The sequence below is a fragment of the Perognathus longimembris genome, chromosome 2 (assembly GCF_023159225.1).
Source record: "Perognathus longimembris pacificus isolate PPM17 chromosome 2, ASM2315922v1, whole genome shotgun sequence".
Lineage (NCBI taxonomy): Eukaryota > Metazoa > Chordata > Mammalia > Rodentia > Heteromyidae > Perognathus > Perognathus longimembris.
Genome location: NC_063162.1, coordinates 88,724,679 through 88,748,877, shown reverse-complemented (window position 1 = coordinate 88,748,877; position 24,199 = coordinate 88,724,679). Strand labels below are relative to the sequence as shown.

At 35.0% G+C, this 24,199-nt stretch overlaps 1 protein-coding gene and 1 non-coding gene across 5 annotated transcripts in view; both read right to left on the bottom strand.

Annotated features, from left to right (window-relative positions):
• Positions 1-24,199, bottom strand: part of Fam126a (family with sequence similarity 126 member A) — a 98,241-nt gene that overhangs the window by 49,860 nt on the left and 24,182 nt on the right. For all 4 annotated transcript variants that reach the window (XM_048339706.1, XM_048339702.1, XM_048339705.1 and 1 more), the window contains exons 2-7: positions 18,980-19,058; positions 12,270-12,371; positions 7,724-7,903; positions 6,738-6,818; positions 5,943-6,058; positions 5,475-5,570 (exon numbers count right to left, since the gene is read on the bottom strand). In XM_048339706.1, the coding sequence (XP_048195663.1) occupies positions 5,475-5,570; positions 5,943-6,058; positions 6,738-6,818; positions 7,724-7,903; positions 12,270-12,371; positions 18,980-19,030 (626 nt within the window). In that variant the 5' untranslated portion in view covers positions 19,031-19,058. The remainder of the gene's footprint in view (positions 1-5,474; positions 5,571-5,942; positions 6,059-6,737; positions 6,819-7,723; positions 7,904-12,269; positions 12,372-18,979; positions 19,059-24,199) is intronic.
• Positions 765-871, bottom strand: LOC125347503. Its single transcript, XR_007210254.1, has one exon. It is a non-coding gene; the product is annotated as a U6 spliceosomal RNA (small nuclear RNA).

The following is a 24,199-nucleotide window of genomic DNA, read 5'->3' as shown; positions in this document are numbered from 1 at the left end:
TTTTGTAGTCCCATATACAGTATTTAGCACTGACAAAGAAGAAAAATTTGTTGTCTATTACTAGATCTTGCCTTTCAGATCTTTTAAAAATTGTCCATGTACACACTACATAGGAAGAAAACACAGGCTACCAACTTGGCCATCAATCTGAACCAGGCAGACAAAGCTTAACTGAGTTTTGCTTAGTATATGTTTTGGGGTTTTTTTGTTTGTTTGTTTTTGTTTTTTATTTTTGTTTCAGTCCTGGGGCTTGAACCCAGAGCTTCATTTTGCTCAAGGCTACCACTCTACCAGTTAAGACACAGCTCTACCTCCAGCTTTTTTTTTTTTTTTTTTTTTTTTTTTGGCCAGTCCTGGGGTTTGGACTCAGGGCCTGAGCACTGTCCCTGGCTTCTTCTTGCTCAAGGCTAGCACTCTGCCACTTGAGCCACAGCGCCACTTCTGGCCATTTTCTGTATATGTGGTGCTGGGGAATCGAACCTAGGGCCTCATGTATACGAGGCAAGCACTCTAGCCACTAGGCCATATCCCCAGCCCTACCTCCAGCTTTTTGGTGGTTAATTGGAGATAAGAGTCCTAGGACATTCTGACTTCAAACCCTGATCCTCAGATCTCAGCATCCTGAGTAGTTAAGACTTTTGAATAATTTCTCCCAGTTGCATTTTCCTATAGCTAGTGAAAAATTATACATAATTAATTCTTCTTGGTAGCATAAATTAATCTAACAGATTTCTACTAAAATCTTTTTTTAATATATTTTTTTAAAAAGTATGGAACGCTTCACGAATTTGCGTGTCATCCTTGCGCAGGGGCCATGCTAATCTTCTCTGTATCGTTCCAATTTTAGTATATGTGCTGCCGAAGCGAGCACTCTACTAAAATCTTGAATTAAAAATCTTACAGCTACTTTTTAAACAATCTATTGTTTTTAAAACCAGTGTTTACTCCATTCATTGTTTAAGGATTGCTCAGTTCTTTCACCTGGTTAGGTAAAATTGGTATTTAGCAATTCTCTATCCATAATGTAAAGTGATTACATTAATGAGGGGCATCTGTGGCTCACAGATATAATCCTAACAAGTTAGGAGGCTCAGTGAGATGTGAGGACCTTGGTTCAAAGCCAGTACAGGCAGAAAAACTGAAGAGAGTTTTACTGCCAATCAACCAGCAAAAAGCCAGAACTAGAGCTGTGGCTCAAGTGATAGAGAACCAGCCTTGAGCAAAAAAGCCAAGTAAAAGTGAGGGGCTCTGAGTTCAAGCTCCAGTACACACACACACACACACACACACACATACACACGTGATTACTAAAAGGCAGTGTATTCAAATTATGGAGAACAAAATAATCATCAACCCATGTTATTTCCTAATTTTTTCATCAGTAATTTCATGGAAACATCTATGTTGGATCTCAGTAGAGCATTGCTTTAGAACATCTATGAAGGCTCAAATCTACATGTCTGTATAAATAACATGCACACGTGAACATACACACATATGCATTTCTGGATCCAATTACCTCAGATAATGCTTCACTCCTTAGCAGTGGGGGGTTTTGTTTTGTTGGTTGGTTTTGCGCCAGCCCTAGGGCTTGAACTCAGAGCCTGGGCACTGTCCCTGAGTTTTTATGATCAAGGATAGGATTAGTGCATTTTAAGTTCTACAGGTGAAAACTAAAATTGCTGCATCAATTTATTCCTAAAACTAGTATTCCAGAAGGGAGATTTTTGGTCTTTATGTTTCAGTCTACAACAAACTTCTCACTGAGCTACAGTGAAATGAGACACAGACAAACTGACCTTATCCCATCATTATCTTGTAAACTGTTTTCTCCTTCCATCATCCTCTCACTTGGATGTTAAAAAAAAATCTCCTTTGAACTCAAATAGTGTAATTCCTTAGAAAGTAGAAGTCAAAGTTCAACAACAACAAAAAAATACCAGGAAGTAGGTTTGAAAGCGGTGGAGTAGAGTCAAAGAGAAAGAAGTAGATGAATGAAGAGGAGAAAAGGGGGAGAATGAAGTCAAAAGTTCCATGTTAAGCTAGGTGCTGGTGACTCATACCTGTGATTCTAGCTACTCAAGAGGCTGAGATTGGAGAAATGTGGATCAAAGCCAGCCCAGGCATGAAAGTCCATGATACTCTTTTTTTTTCTCAAATTTTTATTATCAAACTGACGTACAGAGAGGTTACAGTATCATACGTTGGGCATTGGATACATTTCATGATACTCTTATCTTCCATTAATCACCAGAAAATTGGAAGTGGTGCTGTGGCTCAAAGTGGTAGGGCACTTTGCCTTGAGAGAGTTCAGGGACAGTGCCAAGCCCTGATTTCAAGCTCCATGACACATAGATAGATAGATAGATAGATAGATAGATAGATAGATAGATAGATAGATAGATAGATAGATATAGATAGATAATCAATACAATGTATATTCTACAAAAATAAGAATATGGGAAGGTCAGGTAAGGAAGGGATAGGTGAAAATGTTGAAAGCGGTGCTTCAGTAAATGGCAATTCCTTTGTACATCTATCTAAAGATACTTTTAAAAATGTAAAAAAAAAAAAAAAAGCTGGGCACTGGTGGCTCACTCCTATAATCCTAGCAATTCAGAAGGCTGAGATCTGAGGATACCAGTTTGAAGCCAGCCCAGGCTCTGAGACTCTTATCACCAATAAACTACTCAGAAAAGCCAGAAATGGCACTGTGGCTCTAGTGGTAGAGCACTAGCCTTAATCATAGAGGCTCAGGGACAACACCCAGGCGCAGAGTAAAATCCCTAAGGCCAGTAAAATAGTAATAATAATAATAATTTTTAAAGTGTCTCCATTGGAGTTAGTTTGTCATTCAGTAATTAGAATGATTGCCTAATGTGTTCAGGGTTCTGTGTTTATCCCCAGCATCTCAAAACAATTAAAGTAGAAAATCACCTCATGCCTGTAATCCTAGCTACTCAGGAGGCTGAGATCTGAGGACTGGCTCAAAGCCAGCTGGGACAGGAAAGTCCATGAGACTCTTACCTCCAATTAACCAACAGAAAACCAGAAGTGGCACTGTGGCTCAAGTGGTAGAGTGCTAGCCTTGAGCTAAAGAGCTCAGGGACAGCACCCAGAATTCAAGCACCATGACCAACAACAACAAAAAAAAGAAGGAAGGAAGGAAGGAAGGAAGGAAGGAAGGAAGGAAGGAAGGAAGGAAGGAAGGAAGGAAGGAAGGAAGGAAGGAAGGAAGGAAGGAAGGAAGGAAGGAAGAGAAAGTCTCAGTAATAAGAGGTGTGGCACTTGGTTCTATTCTTGAAACAGTAAGGTTTCCAACTCAGGAATCACCTGAAAGACTCTACTTCTCATCTTTTCTAACATGTACCCTTTTCTTGTTTTCTTTCTCTATGTGGTCCTCAAGGCTTTCTGTCCCATTTAGTGTCAAATTCTTCCTCTTTTAATTTTGTTTTAATTAATTTGATTTTTAAGTGTTGCTCAATGGATCCTTTGTGAGAAAAACTGTCTTTTTAATGGAAGCGCTTAAAAGTTCCTTAAGGAATTTTGAAATGTAAGGTTTTGCCTTAAATTGGTTTCCTTTAAAGATGGATTAAGACACACCTCAGACTGTTCGAGAAATAGCAGAGGGAGGGTATAGGTTTACTTTGAGACTATTTGTGTATTATTAATCTTATTTCAATGTCACTTTATGTAAATACATTTTACCCAATTAAAACTAGAGAATCATGAGCAGATTGTGAATCTGAGAATAACCAATCTGAACAGAGGGGCAGGGCCTACTATGTTAAAGAAAATAGGGGAGCAGCCTGCCTGCTCTATGTGCTTGCTTGTCAGATTTTTGGCTGATGGGATATCCTTCCCCAGGTTTAAATTTTGCCTTGCTGAAAAAAATTATTTTTGTGTCTATTGTTATGACTCCATGGTTCTTGGAGAACATATTTATAACACTGTCGTCTGGCTAAGTTTCATTCTCTAAATAAACTTTCCAAATATAAATTTCTTACAACTTCTGTAATGCCATTTAATTTACCTTATTTACTTGAATCATAAAAGGCAATAATCGTTTTGTTTTCTTTAAAAAAAAACAAAGAAAATGTAATATATTTATCACAGAATCAAAGTGTCATGCAAAGTTACAAAGAGAAAAATGTAAATAAATCATAATTCTACCAATTAGGCATAAGTACTGTTAATATTTTGGTCAGTCAATAAACACAAGTCATAACATACCATATGGTATATATGGTTAGTACCATACCAAATATGCTATTGAATGTTTAAATATTATTAAATACTTACGTATGTATTTATTTACATGTTTATTTTACTTGAAGTACTGGGTATTAAACCCAAGAACTCACACTTGCTAGGCAAGTGCTCTTAGCACTTAGCACTCAACCATACTATTAGCCCTTTTTTTTTTTTTTTTTGGCCAGTCCTGGGGCTTGAACACAGGGCCTGGCACTGTCCCTGAGCTTCTTTTGCTCAAGGCTAGAATTCTTTCACTCGAGCCACAGAGCCACTTCTGGCTTTTCCTATTTATGTGGTACTGAGGAACTGAGCCCAGGGGCTTAATGCATGCTAGGAAAGCACTCTACTGCTAAGCCACATTCCCAGCCCCTTAAGTGCTCCTTTTTAAAAAATGATTTAATGTTTTTGTTCATTTATTTGTTTGTGATATTAGGGTTTGAACTCCAGGTCTTGCACTTGTTAGTCAAGTGCTCTGCCACTTGAGCCACATGTCTAGCCTGTTTTGCTGTACTTATGCTTTAGATATAGTCTTGTGTTTTTGCCTAGGTTAAGCTGGACCACAATTCTCCTCCCTACAACTCCTTTGAAGCTGGGACTACAGATGCATACCACCATACCAAGCTTATTGTTGAGATGGGGTATAACTTTTTGCTCAAGCTGGTCTCAAACCAGAATCATCCAGATCTCTGCCTCCCAAGTAGCTGAAATTACAGGTGTAAATTACTGTGCCCAGGCCTTCAATTCGATTTTAAACCAATAAAATTTTAAGTGTCACTTAATATAATTGTAGTTTATTTAAGCAACAGTGTAGGACAATTTTTAAAGCAAGAAAAACTAAAAAGATGTATCTCTTATTTAGTTCTTGGCACCAAGTTAGAGCACAGTACAAGTAATAACTAAAAGCAAACAACAACAACAAAAAACTCAACCATATACCAAGAGATTAAAAGGACCCACAACCATTCCATCCTTTTATTTACACAGTATAATCTTTTTTGGATTAAAAAGTCCATTAAAATGTTATTCAGCTTCACATTGTTCATCATATTTTGGGGGTATCATTTATAAGGAGCTTTCTATGTGCTGAGTAGGCTAAGCTTTGTAGCAGCTTTGCATTAGTTAATGTTTTAAACATGATTATACTAAAGGAGCTTGGATTTGTAACTAACAATCTTAGATTTACATATTTCAGTATTAAAAGCATTTGAATTTGAATTTACCTTGAACAAATTTGACACAGTGATTGAAGAGAAACACTGGGCATATAGGTTAAGGCAGCATTGTAACACAATAAAAGGAATGTCAACACTTCAAACCTGAAGACAAATCAAAGAAACATTAACAAATCTTTAGAATTCTAAGACGCTAACCATAATAACAGAGAGGATAGTTTTAATCAGAAGATATTTTATAACAGAACAGGCTTGTACAATAAAGTATACTAATAACTAAAAGAAAAAGAAGATTTGCCAACTAACAGCCATACAAAGCCTCCTAAATATTCAATTTTCTAGTTGACATCTGAAGCAAATTACAGTGACAAATCTAGATGTGCTTTCCTGTCCTACAAAATGATTTAATATGCAAATAAGTTGGTTCGTATAACTCATCACACTATTATTGTAAATCTACTAAAATACTTTTTTAAATCAGTGTAATAAGATAGTAGTTGTATATGCAGAATATACCTGTTCTGTGCTGTCAGCATCTCCCTCTGAGGGTGAGGCCCACTGTACACGACTTTTGACAAACCATGCTGTGACAGCGCACTCTCAGTCAGAGCCATGGAGCCAATGCTGGATGGCTAAAGAAAAAGATATGTGAAGAAAGAAAAAGCCATATATTCTGCTGAAGATGTGATATTTAAAATATACAGAGCACCAAAAATGTCTACCAGAAACATCATACATCTTAGAAACATTCAGACTGCCTACCAAATTTTCTGTTCAAGCATCTAATAACAATTTAGAACCAAATCCTTAATGGTCAGTAAGTTTATTTTCTCAAATATTTCTATTAATTCACACAATTCACACACAGACACACACACACACACACACACACACTTCTCTATCACAAAAGACAGATAAGAAAATTCTAAATATCCAAAATGAGTATTTTCTTTGTATTGCTTTTCAAGGCAAGATTTTGTTATGTAGCTCAGCTTGGCTTCAAACTCAGTAAGTAGTGGAGCTGGCCTCAAACTTTGGAGACTTCAACCTCCAATTACCTCATGCTGGCATTATAGGTGTCTCCTCCTATACCCAGAAGGCAAAGATCCTTTCAGTAGCTCTCTTATCATCAGATTTCAGTTCAAAGTTTAATGATCCTCACTTTTCATTTAATTTGGGGAGTAGTATACTTTGTGTGGTACTTTATAATTTTTGAAGCACTAATAAATTTATTTTTTTCCTTTTGCCCTAACAAATAGCACTATCAATGATTAGGATACAATGAACTCACTTTGATAAAATGTCACTTACTTCATGATAGACAGATGGTTTGGATAAAGACGGAATCGTAAAACTCAACACTTTGCTATGACCCTGTTTGTCAACTATTTCCTATAAAAGTGAAAGAAAATATCTTAAAATGTTTACCTTTTCACATATAATATCACTTAAAAAATTAAATTGTTAGACCAGTTTTTTAAAAAAAAGACCTGAGTAGAAAGAAATGTTAAAATCAATTTAAAATCTTAAATACATATACATAATCCACTATTCATTATTCATAAACACCAGTAGTTAAATGTACATTGTGTTCCACCTTTAAATAAAGGAGAGACTGGAGGATGTAGCTCAGTGGTATAGCATACACTTGTGGTCTGGAGATTAGTCACTAGCACTGTTTAGAAAAAACACTAAAAGAAAACTAATGTTTTCAGTATAGCTTATACACAGAAACACAAGTTTACTAGTTATTGAACTTCATGTAAAAAGTTGTATTTTCTAAATTAATTAGTGATTTAAACATGAAGTCTCACAAGAAAAGGATACTAAATTTCCATCTTAAGTACAAATCTTAAGTATAGGACATTATCATAATTAATATACAAATAACTAGTAATGCAAAGCATACATTAAACAAATGATGCTAACTCTGGAGATAATCCAGATTTTATAGATTATGGTTGGTAAATATTAGACTCGATTTTCCCCCTAAATTTCTGTGAAGGTCAGAAAAAAAACCCTTATAGATAAGTTTAAATGGACTTTAAGTTTAAATTTTTTCAATACACCACTGCTACTTTTCATAAAAGTACTTTTATAAAAGTATTAAAATGGTTCTGATGTTCAGCCTTCAAACAGTCTAGAAGGGTATATTTACATAATTATATGAATGCCTTTTGAGTCTCCATAAAAAGTTATTCTCAAGAAAATGCATAGGAAACAAATATTAGCTTCACTAATACTACCTTTACTAAAATGAAAAGCAATTGCCAAAGATATGCATTTGAACTACAAACCAAATTGTAAACTCCTAGGAGAAGAGCTTCAATGCATCCACTGCTATGTACATTTCTGCTAGCTGAGACTGCAAGGTAGCACCAAATCAGTTCTGGGAGAAACTGCAGTGTAAATCGAAGCAACTGTTCCTCTCCACTCCGATAGAATTCAAAGAGCTGGTGACAGACAGGTTCTAGCAACTGGAAGAAAGACAAAATATTAATTCAAGAACTATAATATATCAGAATGATACTTTTACATAAAATATTAAAAAGTTTCTCAGATTGGTAACTATGTAAACATTTTCATCTTTTCAAATCAATCTATTCTGTGCTAAGCTACCTAATAAGCTTTTTAACCACTGGTGGGAAGACTGTGCCTATAAATATATGTGCATAATGTAAGTAGCTATAAGTACATAAAGAATATAAGCATATAAGTACTTACATATAAGTACATAAAGAAGTACACATAAGTATATAAAGAAGCATCTATAAACTAAAATATTCTATAACTCCACTGAATTAATTGATTTTTAAACCATGTCTTTTTAACCTGTGTGTGTGTGTGTGTGTGTGTGTGTGTGTGTGTGTGTGTGTGTGTGTGTGTGCACGCACTGGGAACTCAGGGCCTAGGCAATGTCTCTGAGCTTTGTGTGGTCAAGGCTAACACTCTACCACTTAAGCTACACTTCATTTCTGAATTTGTGGTGGTTAGTTGGAGACAGAGTCACAGGCTTTCCCGAGTGGGCTGGCTTTAAACTGCGATCTTCAGATCTCAGCCTCTTGAGTATCTAGGATTACAGGCATACACCACCAGTGCCTGGCTTTTTAACTTATTTTTAAAAATAGCTAAATTATGGCAAGTTTTGTCTTTAATTTACTTTCTTTCTGGAAAATTACCTGATAATCTATAAATGATTAGCTACAAGGTAAAAGAAATTGAAACCAGAAGTCAGGAAGGAGTTACTGTCATATCTTCTTCTAGAGCTTCCAATTTGGCATCATGTGACAACAATGACTGAAATTTAGCATGGCTAAGTAATTACAGAGTCCCTAGTCCTAGATCCCTATTGTAACCATGGTTAATTGCCCTTTGACAATCTAAGCATTGCTGTAATTTTATTTTAAAACATAATATGGAATTATCTTCTTTTCCTCTCCCATAACATAGTATATACAAAAACCAGTAGCTTTTCAACAATGAGAAAGAAATCAGGAAAACATTGTATTCACAATGGCCTCCAAAAAATATCTATAAATAAATTTAGCTAAGAACATGAAAAAGATTCACAATGAAAACTATAAAGCCTTAAAGGAAACATCAGAAGAAAGACTTCTCATGTTTATGGAATGGCAAAAGTAATATTATGAAATTGGCTTACTACCAAAAGCAATCTACAGATATAGCATGATACCTATCAAAATCCTAATGACATCCTTCACAAATATCAGGGGGAAAAAAATCAATCCTAAAGTTCATGTGAGAACAAAAAAGACCCTGAATAACAAAAGTCATCTTCAGACAAAAGATCAACATTGGAGGCATCATAAAGTTAAATTTTAATTTTTACTACAGTGTCACAGTCACAAAAACTGGCACAAAAATAGGAAGATAAATTGAACAGCATATATGACCCCAAAATGAGTCCACACACCTACAGTCATCTGACTTGTGACAAAAAAGCCAAAATTATACATTGGAGAAAAAACAAGCCCTTCAACAAATGGTGATGAGAAAAATGGTTATTTACATGTAGGAAACTGAAACTAGACCCATATCTCATGCTGTACAAAAATTAATTCCAAATGGATCAAAAATCTCAATGTAAGACTTGAAACTTAGAAATTATAACAAGAAAACACTAGATGATATAGGCATAAGCAATTATTTTCTGACTAGGACTCTAACTGCCCATATAATAAGAGCAAGAATTGACAAATAGAATTGCACTAAGTTAAAAAGGTTCTCTGCACATAAAAGAAACAAATATCCCAATCAAGAGACCACTTGCAGATGGAAGAAAACCTTTGTCAGCTACTCAACAGATAAAAGATTAATATTCAGAGTATACAAAAGTTAAAAAATGAAACAGCAAAAAAATAAATAATGAATAACAGGCAAATGAATTGAACCAATACTTCTCAGAAGAACTCTAAATGGTTAAAAAATATATGACACAATATTCAACACTTTTTGCCATAAGGAGATGCAAATCCAAACTACACTAAGATTCCATCTTACACCAATCAGGATGGTATTCATTAAACAAACAACAAATGCTGGTAAGAAAACAGGGGAAAATAAGCCGTCCTACACTGCTGGTTAGATGGTCAACTATGGAAAAATTAAAATGGACCCACCTTATGATCCTGTTTCAACTCTTAAGCATAAATTCCAAAGCAGTGTAAATCAACATACGAGAGATACTTGCAAACTCATGTTTATTTCAGTATTGTTTACAATAGTCAAGTTGTTAAATGGGCTTACATTCCCAAAAACTGGTGCATAGATAAAGAAAATGTGGGATATATAAATTATAAAATTATGTAAAGAATGAAATCATATTATTTACAGAGAGATGGAAGCAACTGGAGAGCATCATGTTGAGCAAGACAAAGCAAGCTCAAAAAGACAAATATTGCATGTTTTAGCTCATATGTAGAATCTAGGCCTAAAATAATAATAATAATCACATTAATGATGCTCCTCTTGGAGAGCAGAAACAAAGTGATCAAAGAAAAATGTATTTGGTCATGAAGAGAGTCAAACTCTTTTATATATAGCCAGATGCCAGTGGCTTACATCTATAATCCTAGTTACTCAAGAGGTTGAGATCCGAGGATCATAGTTCAAAGGGAGCCTGCGGGAAAAAAATCAGAGAGATTCTTAACTTCAGTTAACCACAAAAATCCAGAATAAGGGTGAAGTAGTAGGGCACTATCTGCGAGTGAATAAGCTGAGTGAGAGTACACAAGACCTTGAGTTCAAGCCTACATACTGATATAAAACAAACAGAAATATATGCATAACAAAACTCATCAAACATTAGAAAAAGCTGGAAAGCAAAGAGTTTAAGGGACTATAATAGAGGAAATAAATTTGTTGTATTCACAATGAACCCCCCTTTTACTATTAGAGTATGCTAATAAAAATAGTTTTAACAGTCTAACTATACATTCTAGACAAATTAAGCCTTGTAGAGGGGGAAAAGGCAAGCCAAATACAATTGCTTATTCTAGTTATAGTTCATTTCCTTGTCAATACAATCCCTTCAGCATCTAAAATTTACAATGTACTTTTAGTATAAATAGAATGTGGGCTATCCTATACCCTCTTCCATAAGAGATTAACTATTCAAATAACAAGACCCTTGTCTGCATAGTTTTGTTCTAGTTTTCTTTCAAAGGTTTACAGATCTATTTAGGCCTGTACGCCAGAATATATTACCCTACTGATGAGTAATGAGATTAATGGTATGAGAAATCATTACATCATCCACCAAACTCAACATACTGACTGGTATTAGAACTAGGAAGTGAAAGGGACTATCAAAATCAAGAGACAAAGGATAAAAAGACAAACAACTCCAAAAGCAATACTTACAAAACCATTTGGTGTAAACCAACTGAACAACTCATAGGAGGAGAGGGAAAGGGGGAGAGGGGAAAATGAAGGAGGTAACAAATTGTACAAGAAATGTACCCACTGCCTTATGTATGAAACTGTAACCCCTCTGTACATCACTTTGACAATAAATAAATAATTATTCAGAAAAAAAGTAATTATGCAACTCAGATCCCAACCTACCACTAAAACTCTCTCCATCCCTGCTCTTCCCACATTTAAGTTCTCAACATTTCCTTCCTAGGTAGGCTATTATCATAGAGAGCTCTTCCTGCTTTAAATTGTTCTATTCCCCAGCCTAAAACAATATTCTATTCAAGGCATTTTTTTTTCAGTACAAAAACGTCCAAACAGTTAAGACAGAACTAGTCACACCACTGTTAAGGTCCTAAGCCTCTTTCTAGTTCCAGTTCTTTCCAATCTTATCCTTTTCTTGTTATCTACTGTATTATCATCTTTTTTAAATTTTCCAAATGTTATGCATTTCTACTACTTCCTGTCCTTTTCTATATCTACTATGAATGATATTTATAAACAGATTATTACCTTCAAAATAAGCTGGTTGTCCTAAAATGAGGAGGAGGGAGAAAGGCAGCAGACAGACCAAACTATCTGCTATTCCTTAGAGTCTTTATACACTACCCCTACAGCTTGTATTGTTTTGTTTTGTTTTAACTTACTACCACAAATATATTTATTCATTTTCTTTTCTGTGTTGCTCTAACAAAGCATCACAAACTGGGTAATTTATTAAGAACAGAAACGGTTTCCTCAGTTTGGCAGGCTGGTAAGTTCAAGACCAAGGGATTTCTTCCTGCATCATTCCACAGCAGGAGGCAGAAAGGCAAGAAATACAGATAGATCATTTATATTTCACAATTAACAAATAAAAATCAATCAACTAATATCACTAAAACAAAACACTATAAGAGTACTTACCTCACTTTGTGGCTCCTGGATAACTTTATAGAGAGATGAAACTAATGAACTCTTGTCTTTCAGATTTGTGGCATAATTTTGTAAAGATGTTTCTGGTAGTGTCTAAAAAATTTGAAAAATTTCATTTATTTTTATGATATTTCAAAATACACAAATTAATACAGATATATCAGATAAGTTGGTGTCAGAGATTGAATGTGGAAGGAAAGATTAGAAATGATTTTAGCAGTAAAGAAGTTTCATTCCTTCTTTCCTTTCTCTTTCCTTCCTTCCTTCTTTCCTTCCTTCCTTCCTTCCTTCCTTCCTTCCTTCCTTCCTTCCTTCCTTCCTTCCTTCCTTCCTTTCCTTCCTTCCCTCCCTCCCTCTCTCCCTCCCTCCATTCTTTTTTTCTCTTTCCTCTCTCTCTGTCTTTCTCTCTGAGATAAGATTCTTCTAGGCTTTCCTGCCTGGCCTGGCTTCAAATCTCAGTCCTCAGATCTCAGCCCCCTAGTACAGGAATGAGGTACCAGTTTCCAGCTAAGGGGTTTCTAAGAGTTCTGGAAATGTTTTGGAATCAGATGTGATACTTTGAATTTACAAAAGCCAATATTGACTAAAAATAGTGAATTCATTGTGGCAAATTAGATCTTAGCAAGAAATTTAAAATATATCTCATCCTTTTATCCTCAACAGGGACAAAAATCAACATCAAAACTTCATTATCAATCATAGTTTGTGATTAGAAACTGAACATGGGTCACATTGGGGACCAGGAAGCTGAAATTTGAGGATGGATGTTCAGAGCCCACTGGTCAGATACATGGGAAAGACTCTGATCTCCAATTAACCACCAAAAGTTGAATGTTAAGGTATTGCTCAAGTAGTAGAGCACAAGACCCTGAGTTCAAGATCCTATGATGGCCAAAAGAAAAAGAAAAAGAAGGAAAGAAAGAAAGAAAGAAAGAAAGAAAGAAAGAAAGAAAGAAAGAAAGAAAGAAAGAAAGAAAGAAAGAAAGAAGAGAAAGAGAGAGAAAGGGAGAGAAGAGGGAGGGAAAGGAAGGAAGGAAGGAAGGAGGGAGGGAGGGAGGGAGGAAAGAAGGAAGGAAGGAAGGAAGGAAGGAAGGAAGGAAGGAAGGAAGGAAGGAAGGATGAGAATATATATAATGTATAATGCTAGAGATTTACTTTTGTAGAATCATGAGTAATGAATCTCATTAGCTATATTGATGCTGCTCATTATATGATGATCCAATAATACTTCCACCTTAAAAGCCACAGGAGATCACCTGATCAAGTAATCTCTGAGTTCCATAGTAAGTGTAAAGTCTGACGAGGCTATTCTATCTTATGAATTGTGCAGAAAACATAAACTTTCTCAGAACTGGAGAAAATGATATCCACATTACCAACAAACTAATTTTCCTAGTGCCCTTTAAAATACAGACAGTTAAAGCTTGGCAGCACCACCTATCCAGGCAGAAAACTATGACCAGAAAAGACAGAGAGGACTGGAAAGATATGAAAATGCAGTTGTAAGTCATACAGCTTTGGGTGGGAAAAAAGCAGTAATCTAAAAAAAAAAAAATCATCATCATCATTCCCTATAATTCTAAAGCATACCTCTTGAATAAAGATTTTGTGTCCTAATTCATTATTCTTTCTCACCCAAATTCTTTCTTGCCTTCAATTGACGTCATATTTCAAGATATTCCTCATAGTTACTATTTCTTATATATGTTATAAACTATTATTTCATCAGTTAAATGGGTTTGTACATAGTAGGCACAGAGAATTAAACTAAAAAGTGTTTTATTATATATATATATATATATATTTGATTCATTTTTACTTGGTTGTGAGCTCCTAGAAGGGCAGAACTGTCATCACCTCGCCACCCACATCACTCAGCCAAAGCCTCACACTCAAACTTTGCTGAGGAAACATATTATGAAGGAAGAGAAGAAGAAATAAAAACTGCCACTGTTTGCACTCCAGAAGATTCCTTAACAATAAGTCATAATTTACTTTAGGTTGTATAAGTGAATAGATTTTTCTAATATAAGAGTTCTGTTTGCCAGAATGGTAAGTAAATGTGAAAACTTTCAAAACCTTTCTCCATTCTCCAGAACAAAAAAGTATGTTTGCTGCACTATTTACATAAAGAATAGATTAAGCATTCTTCAATATTGCAAAAGCAAGTAACAAAAGATCTCCAGGCAACATTTCATTTCCATTATTTGATCAAGAGTAATGTAATACTGGGGAAATTTATATAAAAGTAAAAGTATGAAAGACAAGTAAACAGCAGATTTCTAATCCGTTGAATATAAATGAATCTAAATTATATGCATAAAATATATGGTCAACATAAACACGTTAAGTATATGATATATACAGAATGATCTATAAAATTTAAGAGTAAGTGAATTAAAATATAAATCTTTAAAAACTTACAAGTACAAAGAGTATTAAGTTGTATATATATATTATAGTATATAGTATATATAGTATAGTATATATACTATGTAAGCTAAGAACTAAAAACACAAATTACCATTTTAGTATATGTATGTATCAATTAATCTTCTTGAAGTAAAACATTTTCTGTGAAGTAGCAGAAGACAAAAGGACAGCTCTTTTAGCAAGGTCAAGATCTGGAAACTATCCTGGAATAATACTAAAGCTAAATGAGAGGAAGAGTACCTTAAAATTCAGTGTAGTAACTATTACACTTTAATCATAATTTTACCATTATTTCATTTAGTGGATGTGGAGTAAGTTATTTTTGTCTGTAGATGGGGAGGGGATATAAGAATTATGTTTGCAAATGATGTTTTGAAAAAACTTAAGATCTAAAAAGGTCAAATAAAACTAAGTACCTTTTAAATTTTCCACTAGTATACAAGTGGTATACTAGTTCCAAGGTATTGGCCTTTTTTATTACCAGCTAAGGTTTCTCAGGCTTTAGAGGCCAAAGTGGAGATAAAAAGTAATAATGGGAAATTATGTTGAAATGGTTCTTGAAAAAAATTGAAGACAGATGCTTCACATTAAAGTATTATTTGGGCAGATGGTTTTTTTTTAAAAATGTAGGGAGGTGAGATGGGTTCCATGAAAGAGAATTAATGAAGATGGACAGATGGGTGACAAATCAATAAGTAAAACAGTCCTGTTCAGCAATATCATACATAAGACTGGATTTTAAGTAACATATTGAGACACAGTGACTACAAGAAAATTGAAAAATTAGGAGTCTGGACACATGTTAGATATATGTGCACAAAGCATTAAGAAAAACATAATACAATCTACAAGATAATATTGTACAACTGAGTCATTGAAAAAATAGATATTGCTAATCAAATCTTAAAAGAAATATTAGTTTAATCACTGCTGGCATATAAGGTAAACAGTAATTGGAAAAACTAGCTAGTTTGAGAATTAATAGCTTTTCTATGGGTAAATATTTTTAAAATTTGTACAAAGCAAATCATGTTGTTTCTGTGTTTTTGAGAGACTGTTGAGTAAGATTATGAGGTTCAAACTGTGACCATGGAAAAATGTAAAGGTAAAATCATCTTCAACATCAATCTATTTCAATTTTTTCTGAAGGTACTGAGGCTTGGAGAGGCTATATGATTTGCTCAAAGTCAAAAAAACCAGGGCTGGGAATATGGCCTAGTGGCAAGAGTGCTTGCCTCCTACACATGAAGCTCTCAGTTCAATTCCCCAGCACCACATATATGGAAAACGGCCAGAAGGGGCGCTGTGGCTCAGGTGGCAGAGTGCTAGCCTTGAGCGGGAAGAAGCCCGGGATGGTGCTCAGGCCCTGAGTCCAAGGCCCAGGACTGGCCAAAAAAAAAAAAAAAAAAAAAAAAAAAAAATCTTAGTAAGAGGGCCAGGATTCAAAAGGTGGCTAACTCTTATCAGCTTAATTGATCATGGTGGTTTTGTCTTTATTAGCACCATGGTTATATTATTAATCCAAACAGGCCTTTGTACAAATATGTACATATCTCAACACATCCTTTCTTAAACTTTATAACTATATATAATTTTAACATCATGATCATTTCCAAAGTACTGAAGCAGATTTGTTCTCAAGCTTTTTTCTACCTTATGTTACCTCTGGTATATTGCTGATTTAGCCTAGATAATCATGTTCTCTTTATTAATAAACACAGCTGAATTCAACACACATTAACATGAATCAGAATTAACATTCAAAATCATTTTCAGGAAGACCTACCAAAGTAACCAAGAAATAGGAAGTACTTTTCCTGGAATGGGTTATAATATGACTTGAAGATAATTTTGAATTGCTGATTTTTTATATATCAACAGTGATTAAACTAGTTTTATATTAAGGTTTTGTAAATAATTTATATCTTTTCAACGATTTGTTGATTGAAAATTGAATGCAATTAAACCTGAGAGCTTAAGGCGAAACTAACTTTTTTTAGTTCCATGTAGCCTGTCATTTCATTTCCTCTTCTCAATGGAAAAGTGTCCTCAGCATTGTTATAATTTTATTTAAAATTTTAATAAGATATTGCTACCCAGATTACAATAATATATGCCTTATTGAAAAAACATTAGCTAGATAATACTTTCATGCATTCATACATTGGTTTCTTTAGTGGAAGATGGTATTTAGAAAACAAGGTGCTTGGAGCACTCATTGCTACTGGGATGCCAGTTTCTATGTCCTCTCTATGGATAATGCATATTTAGAACCCATAGAGTCATATTGGTTCTTTCAATTCCAATCTAACACATTAAGTTTTTCTGGAGAGTTATACCCATTCCTTGTTTGTAATTCTTTTCTCAGACAGACAGGAACATAATTCCCATCATCCTCAATATTTATGCTTATTTGCTCAATTAACTTGTTAATGAATATAACAAATCCACCAATGCAACCTCTCTGGGTAGCTCTTGTACCTGCCACTTTTATAGCCCCTCTCCCAGCTACCCACCCTCTTCCCTCAGATAAAGGATATCACTGCCAATATTGCTAGACTGTCCTTTTTTTCTTTCCACTGCACTTGCTAGGTATCTACATCCCAAGGCATGAGTGGAAAAGAATAAACAAACAGATGGACAGGAAGGGAAGTAGTTATGATTTTCAGTAATTTGCCTTTATAGTTAATCCCTTCCCTGTGACTGCCTTCCCCCACCCCACTTTTAACATATCTTCTTTCTATACCTCTCATCTTAAGGAATTAGTAAGTTGCTATATTTGCTTTTACAAATTTGACTTCACTATTAAACATACAAGTGCCCTACAAAGACATACTCAAACATTAAACTTGACAATTTCATCATCAACATGACACATTCCATACACACACAAAAATCATGAAACTGTGTAGCAAACCATATTAAATTCCTTTGAAGCAGGAAAAAAGGTTAAACATAAGTAGGAGAAATGCAATACAAAATTTAATCATACTATAGATGAGAACAGTTGGCAATATGTAGAAAGTATTACAGACAGTGCACCTTTATAGCATTACTTCATAATAACTTCTGGAACACATAGAAAGATGCTCAATTCATGACTAATAAAAGCTGAGAAAGTTTAAATCTACCTAACCTAGAAAATACTGCCTCTCCTAAGGACTACACCAACTGAAAAATGTCTTAACCACTTCTTTTTTTTTAAAAAGAGACTATTATATTATTTTTCACTGAGAAGCCTTGTTGTCTAAAATCATAGATGATCAAAACTCTGTTGTTTGCACATGTATTAGTAAGAATGAAACACCCTCCACTTGTCTGAAGGCTCTAAGTCACTCTGACACAGACAAGCAGGTTTGGTTTCCATTATAGCTACAAGGGCTTCAGATAAAGGGTTTCTGAACACAGAGTCCAAATCCATGTTACCTTTATATTTTCAGGATAACAAGATCCATGGTCCTCTTTGAAGTTCACCCTATCACCCAGCTCTGCTTTGTTTTGAGTACTATCCTTTGAGAAGCAGTACTAATTTTCTCTTTTCTTTGTCTGATGAAATATTCCCATTACAACAGTTGTGTGAAGTCTCTTTCATTTTACCACATCTGTAAGTCTGACACTATGCTGGATGTTTGCCATCCATTTTAGGCTGATTAGACTAGACAAAAATCGAAGTGACATTTGCTGCCCATTTCTTAATTTCTGTGGCCTATGATCATGAATTTCCCCCTAATTACATGTCACCATAAGGACAGAAAACAATGAATTGGTTGGTTGAAGAAATACAATTTTATCTATCATAGTGAAGTCATGAGGAAAAAAATATCTAAATTTTACTTTCTTCAGCATCGAATCAAAGGTTCTACATAGATAATATAGCTATTGAGGTGGCCATTGAAAGATTCACGAGTAAAATGTTGGGCAGGTATCTTCTCATCCTCTGCTAATTGTCAATTATGGCCAGTTCCATTGCTCTTACTCCCACCCTGGGAGAAATATTTTGACAATAAATCATTGATGATCACTCAAGAGTAACATCAACATTCATAATGATTCTTGGTGGTGCTGTCCAGAGAGGGAGAATAAACAAACAAATGAATAAACTCTTTGAACAATTTGGAAGAACAAGGAATTAATTTACTAGAAAAGATTACTAACATAGATCCCCATTCAGATATATTAGAACATTCTTCTTTCACAGCTAGTTTTTCAGTCAAAAAAATTAAAAGCAACTTTTTAAATACAATTACCAAAGTAAGAGTCAATATTACCTTAAACTCTGATAACCATTCCTCCACAATCCCTTTCTCTGAAGTGAACATCTTTCCACATCTGTTCCAAACCTTCAACCTGAAAATTACCATAGATCTGTTATACATCTGAGTACATTTTATTTATAATCAGATTACTATGCATAGAATTACTCTTTTGAAGTTATATTTTATTTGAAATTGACATAGTATCTAATACAAATTGCTATTTTCATTTTTAAACTAGTGAGCACAAACGAGTCAAATAAAAGAATTTTTGTATGCGTGTGTGTGTCTGTGCTGGGGCCTGAACTCGGGGCCTAGGTACTGTCCTTGAGCTGTCTTGCCCAAGGCTAGTACTTTACTACTTGAGCCATAGATTCACGTTCAACTTTTTGGTGGTTAATTGGAGATAAGAGTCTCAGTCTTTCCTGGCTTCAAACCTCAATCTCAGCCTGAGTAGCTAGGATTACAGACATGAGCCATTAATATCCACCCTTAAATACAAGAATTTTAACAAAAGTATAAATATCATAATATGATGAAAGTAGCTCAAAATTTTTTATTCAACTCTCAGGAATGCCAGCTTAAAAACACATTGAAATTTTATCCACACTTTTAATTAAATAATGTCAAAAGGATCATTCACATTAAAATTTCATAAGACATTCAGAACTATGCAAATATAAAAAGGTTCATCAAAATTAGTCTAAGCGTATTCACATTAAAATGACTTCATTTATTTTTTAGTTCTTCACCTTGATAATTATCAAAGCAAGCCACTTAGTTTTTTGGTAGATTCATATTAGTTTTTAAAAAAGTAAAAGAGACAATGCCTAGGATACTGATTCTAATCAACAATATTTATTCAGAGGGTTGGTGTTTACTAAAATACAAACATGAATAAAAGCAAACTAAAGGAAATATAAAGTATATGTAACTCAAGCAAATACTTTTTAAAGCATTGTCTTTTTTTCTTAACCAATCCATTCTATATGAGAGTAAACCTAGAAACTTTTTTATGGGGGGTAAACTTTACCTTTATCTATACTTCTTAACTTCTGGTTTAGGTATAAATTCTACATTAAGTTTCTTAATTTCCATCAGTATTATACTGTAGCAGAAACTATGGCAGAACTGCCAAAAATCCTGATACTATTGTTTACTTTTAGTATAATTTTGGACAAAGCAATTACTTTTTTCATCAGTGAAAAAGAGATAACCATAGAACCTATTTTTTTTAGAATTACTGTGAGGATTAAATTTTAAAATGCAAAGCAATACAATGATAGAAGTTATTCATAATTGTATATGTTGTAGTCACATATATTATACATGTGACAGTCTCATATTTAGAACATATAAAGAATACTTTCAAATTAAGAAAAAGGAAGAAAACACAATAGAAAAAAACAACTTAACCAAGTGGAAACTCAACACATAAAAGGTGATCACCTTTGTTAAAAAGTGAATAGACATACAATAAAATTCACTGTGCAAAACACACAAATGAACACACAAATACACATACCTCCCCCCCAAACCATGGCTGGAATAATAATACCACATGTTGAGAAAGACAAAGAACTATCAGAATATTTGCACATAATGAATGTAAATTGGTACAATATTTTGGAACTCTAACAGTTCATAGTCCCTAAATTTTCATGCATACTCTATGTACCAACAATTTCATCCATAAAAATATCCACAATATAAATGTATATTAATGTACTCTGAAACATGTTCAGGAATGTTCATAGGAAGACTATGTACATTTGTTGGAAATTCATCAAGGCATATACACATGGCTTGTGCATTTTTCTGTGTGTACATTATGCATTAGTAATGTATGCCTCTTGTCTTCTACCTGATAGAGGTTAACTGTGTTGCCCTCCTTGTATTCAGGGAGAGTTTTCATTCCATGAATGCACAAATGAATATTCACTTGTTTAGCATTGCTTGATTAGTGGTTTTGCAACACAGCAAAGGAATTAGAGAAGTCCCTCCCATCCACAAACTGTCAAGTTTGACTGCCATTTGCCTAAAATCCACTAGTACTAAAGTTATAAGTCCCTTGATCCCACTGATGTCAAGATACTATAAAAAGCTACAGACCCCCCTTGGCAACACCCCCATCTCTCATACACATATTCCCGTATCTCTTTGCACATCCTGGGATGAAGAAATATCTCCACTGTGTCCTCTGGGATTAACAATCTAGTGAAATATTCAATATCTTCACTAGTTCTGATTGTTAATTTCTTCTCAGAAGATACTACTTTCCCTGCATGCAGCCTTCTTAAAGAGATTGCCGGGCCAAGTACATTGGCTCAAACCTGTAATCCCAGCTACTCATGAGGCCATATGTACAAGGATCACAATCTAAATTTGGTCCTGCACAATAAGGGAGGTCCTACCTAAAAAAAAAAAAAAAACCTAAAGCAAAAAGGACTAGAGGTTTTTATAGCACTTGACTAGCAAGAGCAAGAGCTTTAGCTCAAACACCAGTGTGCCCAGAAAAACTGCTTTTTTTTTTTTTTCACAGCTCTGGAACAAACAACTGGTCCTAGAGGTAAAGTGATTGTCCTCCTCCCTCTCTATTATCATTCCAGAACATTCTCCCTCTCCCTGCTTCAAACTAATATTATTGATCAGTCCATCCCCCATCTCCTCTGTCCTTCATCTCTAAATGATCTTAGCTCTTTCATGCTATGCTTAGTTAAATCCTTGATGATTTTCTTTTTTACCCTGATCTCTTAATTCCTGGAACTCTCCTCCATCAATATAGTCTCCCTTGCTGTCTTATCTACTCAATCTTATGATCATAAAGTATCAAGTAATTTTCAAACATTTGTCCAAAGCTGAATAATTAGAACAAAACAAATAATGTAGTGTTGAATTATAGCCAATGTAATGTTGAATTATAACCAAAGTATAAAATAAATATATGAGCCTTCATAATAACTAAATAAATAAGAAACTGATCTTTACAAAATATAAATAAAACATGAATAATAAATGTAGGTACTCTCTTCAGAAGACAGACCTTAGTACTTCTCCATTGAAGGTGGGCTGGACAGTAATTCACTTCTAAATTAGAGTATGGAAAGGGAACATAGCAAGTGTAGAGTGGAGTAAACTGGCAAATACTTTTTTGATCAAAGATGCTGAAATCAGATATGAAATCTTATAAATATCACATACAATATATGAGAGGGGTTCTTCTATGATCTTCTTCCCAAACACCCATAAATCCAATATAATCACGAGAAAAACACTAAAGAAAGCTCAATGTGAGGAATGATACTTACACTTAACCAGTACTATTCAAAACTGGCTGGGTGCTGATTGCTCATACCTATAATCTTAGTCACTCAAGAGCCTAAGATCTGAGAATTTCAGTGCAAAACTGGCCCAGGCAAGAAAGTCCATGAGATTCTTATATTCAATTAATCAAAAAAAAAAAAAAAGCTAAAAGTAGATCTGTGGCTCAAGTGGTAGAACACTAGTTTCATGCAAAAAAGCTCAGGGTCAGTGCCCTGAGTTCAAGCCCCAGGACCAGCACACACACACACACACACACACACACACACACACACACACACACACACACACCTGACAGTCATGAAAAACAAGACCAAGAAGCCCCAGGACCAGCACACACATACACACACACACACACACACACACACACACACACACACACACACACACCTGACAGTCATGAAAAACAAGACCAAGAAACTCTCAAAGACTTTATTAGGACCTCATCAGGTGTTTCATTATTGTCCTTATTACATTTCAGAATCCAGACTAAGGTACAACATTGCATTTCATTGTTAGTGCATTTACAGGCATGTACACCTGAAACTCATAAGGCTGAAGCAGGAGGTTTGTAAATTAGAGGCCAGCCTGGGATACTTACATAATGAAATCCTGTTTGTCTTTGTCTTTCTTTTTAAGTAAGCATATTGGTCATGCCTGTAATCCCAGCTACTCCAGGGCAGAGATTAAGAAGACTGAGATTCAAGGCCAGCCCTTTCAAAGCTAGCCAGAACCCAGCTCAAAAACAAACAAACAAAAAACCCTGGACATGGTATTGGGTACCTGTCCTGACAGCTAAGCGGGAGGCATAGTAAGAGATCAGAGCAAGAAAAGGCAATAACATCTCTGAAGAATAACTTAAGGAAAAAGGGCTGGAGGTGTGGCTCAAGTGTTTGTCTGGCAAGTGCAAAGCTGTAAGTTTAAACCCCAGTATCCCAGTATCAAAGAAAAAGAGGAGGGGGAGGGGGAGAGGGGAAAGGGGAGGGGGAGAGGGGGAAGGGGAGGGGGAGGAGAAGGGGGAGAGGGAGGAGGAGGGGAGGGGGAGGGGGAGGAGGAGGGGGAGGGGGAGGAGGAGGAGGAGGACATAATAAATACAGTGGCAGGGCACCTGTGAACTCAAGTTTTAAGAAATCTGCAGTTATTTCCTCCCTTTTGGAGTCCAGCTGCAATACTTGATGAGGCCAGTTCACTATGGAAGGCTGCATGGAATCGCCATGGAGACCCCTGCTGAGAGCAGCACAAAGCACCAGCCACCAACTTAGACATCCCAGGCAACTCAAGCCTCCAGATGACTATAGCTTCAGCTACCAACATGAAACCACAGAGCTGAGCTCACTGCACCTCATACTTGTGAGAGATGTTAGTTGCTACTAGGACCCACCAAGTTGAGGATGGTTTGTCAGGCAGCAAGCAATAAAACATTCAGATAATGCTATCCTTTTGCCAGGTATTGTTAACTCCTATTGGAGGAGATTAAGAAATCAACAACCTAGTCCTGCCATCAAGGAATTAAGATTATTTTTCTGTGAAAACTTGCAGTCATTTTAAATGGTCACTGAATTGTCAAATAAATGAGATCACTTTCTACTGATGTATACTTGCTCATTTTATTTAATCATGATGTTAACAATGATAGACATTGTGAAACGGTTGGCTAGAATTCAAAATTTGGAGAAATCCATGACCACAGAGCAAAACAAAACTCATTGGCCAATAACCATCTATCATTAAGTGCTATACTTTTAATCAACAGAACAAACATACACACAACTGTCATTACTTTATATAAACATTTTTAACTCATTAAGTATAAACAGTCTTATTGCATATATCCTGATGCCAGCTCCACAGAATTATATTGGATATCAAACAATTTTATTTAAAGCCTTAGTTTAAAAACAATGTTTATCTTGA